General features: G+C 30.0%; 1 protein-coding gene across 1 annotated transcript; it reads left to right on the forward strand.

The window, feature by feature from the left end:
- The first annotated feature begins 243 nt into the window (after positions 1 to 243).
- LOC120088653 (glutaredoxin-C9-like) lies at positions 244 to 1,247 on the forward strand. Its single transcript, XM_039046067.2, has one exon. The coding sequence runs from the start codon at positions 569 to 571 to the stop codon at positions 1,004 to 1,006; it is 438 nt and encodes a 145-aa protein (XP_038901995.1). The 5' UTR covers positions 244 to 568; the 3' UTR covers positions 1,007 to 1,247.
- Positions 1,248 to 3,265: the final 2,018 nt, after the last annotated feature.

The following is a 3,265-nucleotide window of genomic DNA, read 5'->3' on the forward strand; positions in this document are numbered from 1 at the left end:
TTGTTAGACTTAAAATTTGTGTAAAAGCTTTTTACCTAATTAAATTTAAAAAAAAATTAATAATATTAATTTTATGTCTACTCAAAATTTAAATTTTAAATTGCGAAGGATTCACGAAATTATTAGAAATAAAATTAAAAAAGTCATTATAAAATTAAAATTGAAGGGGGGTAAACTCGTACTTTCGCCCTAAAAGAAGGTCGGAGAGTTAGGAGTGGTGAGAGTAGGGAATAAGAAATGAAGATTAAAAAAAATATATATAATAAAAGTCAAATAAGAAAAAAAAAAGACGCAAAGGGAAACGTCAGGCATACACATAACCAAACATAAAGAAAAGGAAAAAAATGAAAATAATGAGAGGAAATGAGTCATGAGAAACGTCAGGTGGAGCCCAGTATAGTGAAGCTCCGCGTAACCTTCAATTGTTGCCTAACTGCCGTTGACGCCTCACCCCCTGCCCTTAATTTCGTCCTCATTTAAATCACCAATTCCCACCACTTTCCGAACTCAAAACCAAACAAACAAAACTCCCTGCAAAAATTTCCCCCCTGTGCTTACTAATTAAATCATGCACCAAGCGATTCCTTACCGGTCATGGCAATCCATTGACACAAAACAAACCACATTATCAACCCGACCACCATGGGGCGGCGGATCAGCGTCCGCGACGGCGGAAGGTGGGGGAAGTAGAAGCGACGTGATTGCGTCGGTGTCGGAGAGTGCGGCCATAGTGTTCGCTAGAAGAGGGTGCTGTATGAGCCATGTGGTGAAGCGTCTTCTCTTAGGACTAGGGGCAAATCCGGCGGTGTACGAGGTGGATGAAGAACATGAATCTGGAGTTGTTAAGGAATTGGAGGCTTTTGCCAAATCTTCCAATGTTAAATTACAATTGCCGGCTGTGTTTATTGGGGGAACCTTGTTTGGGGGTTTGGATAGAGTCATGGCTACTCATATTTCTGGGGATTTGGTTCCTATTTTGAAACAAGCCGGCGCTTTGTGGCTTTGAATTTTCTTTTTTCTTTATATCAATCCTCAATTTTCTCCCATCATTTTCCTTTTTTTTTTTTTTTTTTTTTATATATATATATTATTTTCCCCCTTTATCGAACAGGGATATTTTGTTGCTGTGGCATCTACTTTCCCGTTTGCAAATTTGGGGATTTTCCCCTTTTTTAGTTCATTAGAGTTCGTAAATTGATGAACATATTTGTTAATAATATATATCAAATTGTTTTTCTTTTTCTAAATTTGTAAAATTTGTTTGGGTGGTCTTGTGAAATCGATGCTTCCTAAAAAGGAAAGATTATTGAGAAGGAAAATTAATCTAATTTGAAATTTTGTAAAGTAGTGAAAAGTAAACAATATGAAATTAAATAAGCACGCATTGCTCGTACTAAAAAAAGGAAAAGGAAAATCAATTGTTTATTTTTTAATAGTTAGCAAATAGTATTTGATATTCTTTGTCACATCACAGAGAGAAATGGAGGATGAAAAAACTTGGTAACGCCCATTCAAATTTGATCGGGGAAAGTCAAGGATTTTGTCTTCGAAAAAAGTCGGATAGGTAAAAAATGGATATTGTAATTTGAGAAAATTATTTGAAAAATATAATGATTTTGTAAGAACTTTGATGTTTCAAACGATCTAGTCAATTGATGAAAACAAAAAAAAAGTAAAATTGAAAAGGTCGAGAGTTAAATTTAAAAAAAAAAAAAAAAAAAAAAAAAGTCGAGAGTTGAACATTCAACCTCAATTAAGAATATATATAATTTTTGTCTAAGAGTTGGTTGGACTCAATCCCCTCCAATCCGTGGTTCGATTCACGGGGATACAACTTTTGTTTTTCATTTTTTTTTTCTTAGAAAGTAAATTGTTTTTCGTTTTAAAACTTCAAAAAAACCTAAATTTTGTTGGTGGAGATTTAATTTTAAAGAATAAAAAATATATATGAAACAACCAATCTTCATTCAATATTAGCATAAATTATGTGTTGAGGACTTATGGTATGTGAGTTGTATCTTCCAACTTTATTATACTTTAAAAAACTAAAAGTTAGGTTAAAATTTGATTTATATGTTTCTATCTAAAATTTTTATGGTGATTACTTTACTTAATAAACAAGATTTTCATTTCTTTAGTAAATTGTAACATCTATAAAATTAAAAAAAAAAAAAAACTTAAAATATAATTTAATCTTTGTAGTTGTTGTATAAGAAATTTTGAACCAATCACAAATTGTTACCTCATTTAATAAATTAATGACAAAATTACAAATAATTAAATTTTGGACTAATCAAAAGTTGACACGTACCCCAAATTAGAGTTGAAGACATAAACTGACAAATCTTGCCACATATTTTCATCATGATTGTTGAATTGAATCAAATTAATTTGGTCCAATTTTATATTAATATTTGGGATAAAGTCCAATTGAGTTAAAAAATAGACTTATTTGATTTGACCCAATGACCAACTAAAAGAATAAATCGGAGTTGTATGAGTTTTTTTCGACAATATTGACATTGAGCAAGATTAAGTTTAACATGGTTAGGGACATAATTTTCAGGGTTTGATGATGATGCAAACGAGGAAGCTGTCATGAGATATACACGAGCATGCATATTACAGATGATGAGTGGAAGTTTGTTTTTGGACAAGTCAAGACACTTCGTGCACTTGATGTTAGTGTCATTGTTAGTTAATCTCCATGAAGCGCAATGGTATTCTTGGGGTGGAGCGCGTTTGACATGGTTGTATTATTACTTTCATGAAAGTTTAGAGACTAATATTGTTTTTTAACCTTTTATAAATTATCTAAAATATTTACGCAATTTTACTTTTGTGTTTAATAAGTGTCTTATTATTGTTATTACTATTATTATTATTATTATTATTATTATTATTATTATTATTATTATTATTATTATTATTTTGTGTCTAAAAGATATTTTTTACATCTATATCTATTTATCTATCTATCTATGTTTATCTATATCTATCTATACAATCTAAAAGAGGTTATGAGGAGAAACATTTGATTCTTCTTTTACCCCTTTGGTCATTGGGATATCTTATGTAATTTCACATCCAAATCATTAAAAAAATTCTAAATTTGTCACTAATAAATACTTTCTTTTTTTTTTAAAAAAAAATCACATTTTATCTCTAAATTATATATATATATATTTTAACGTTTGTGTGAGAATAAGATTTATTCAATGTTATGTAACATATGCAATACACATAGTTCCGACTAGTACTATCT

Source organism: Benincasa hispida, chromosome 10 (genome assembly GCF_027475165.1).
Source record: "Benincasa hispida cultivar pf3 chromosome 10, pf3_genome.v1.1, whole genome shotgun sequence".
NCBI classification, from domain to species: Eukaryota; Viridiplantae; Streptophyta; class Magnoliopsida; order Cucurbitales; family Cucurbitaceae; genus Benincasa; species Benincasa hispida.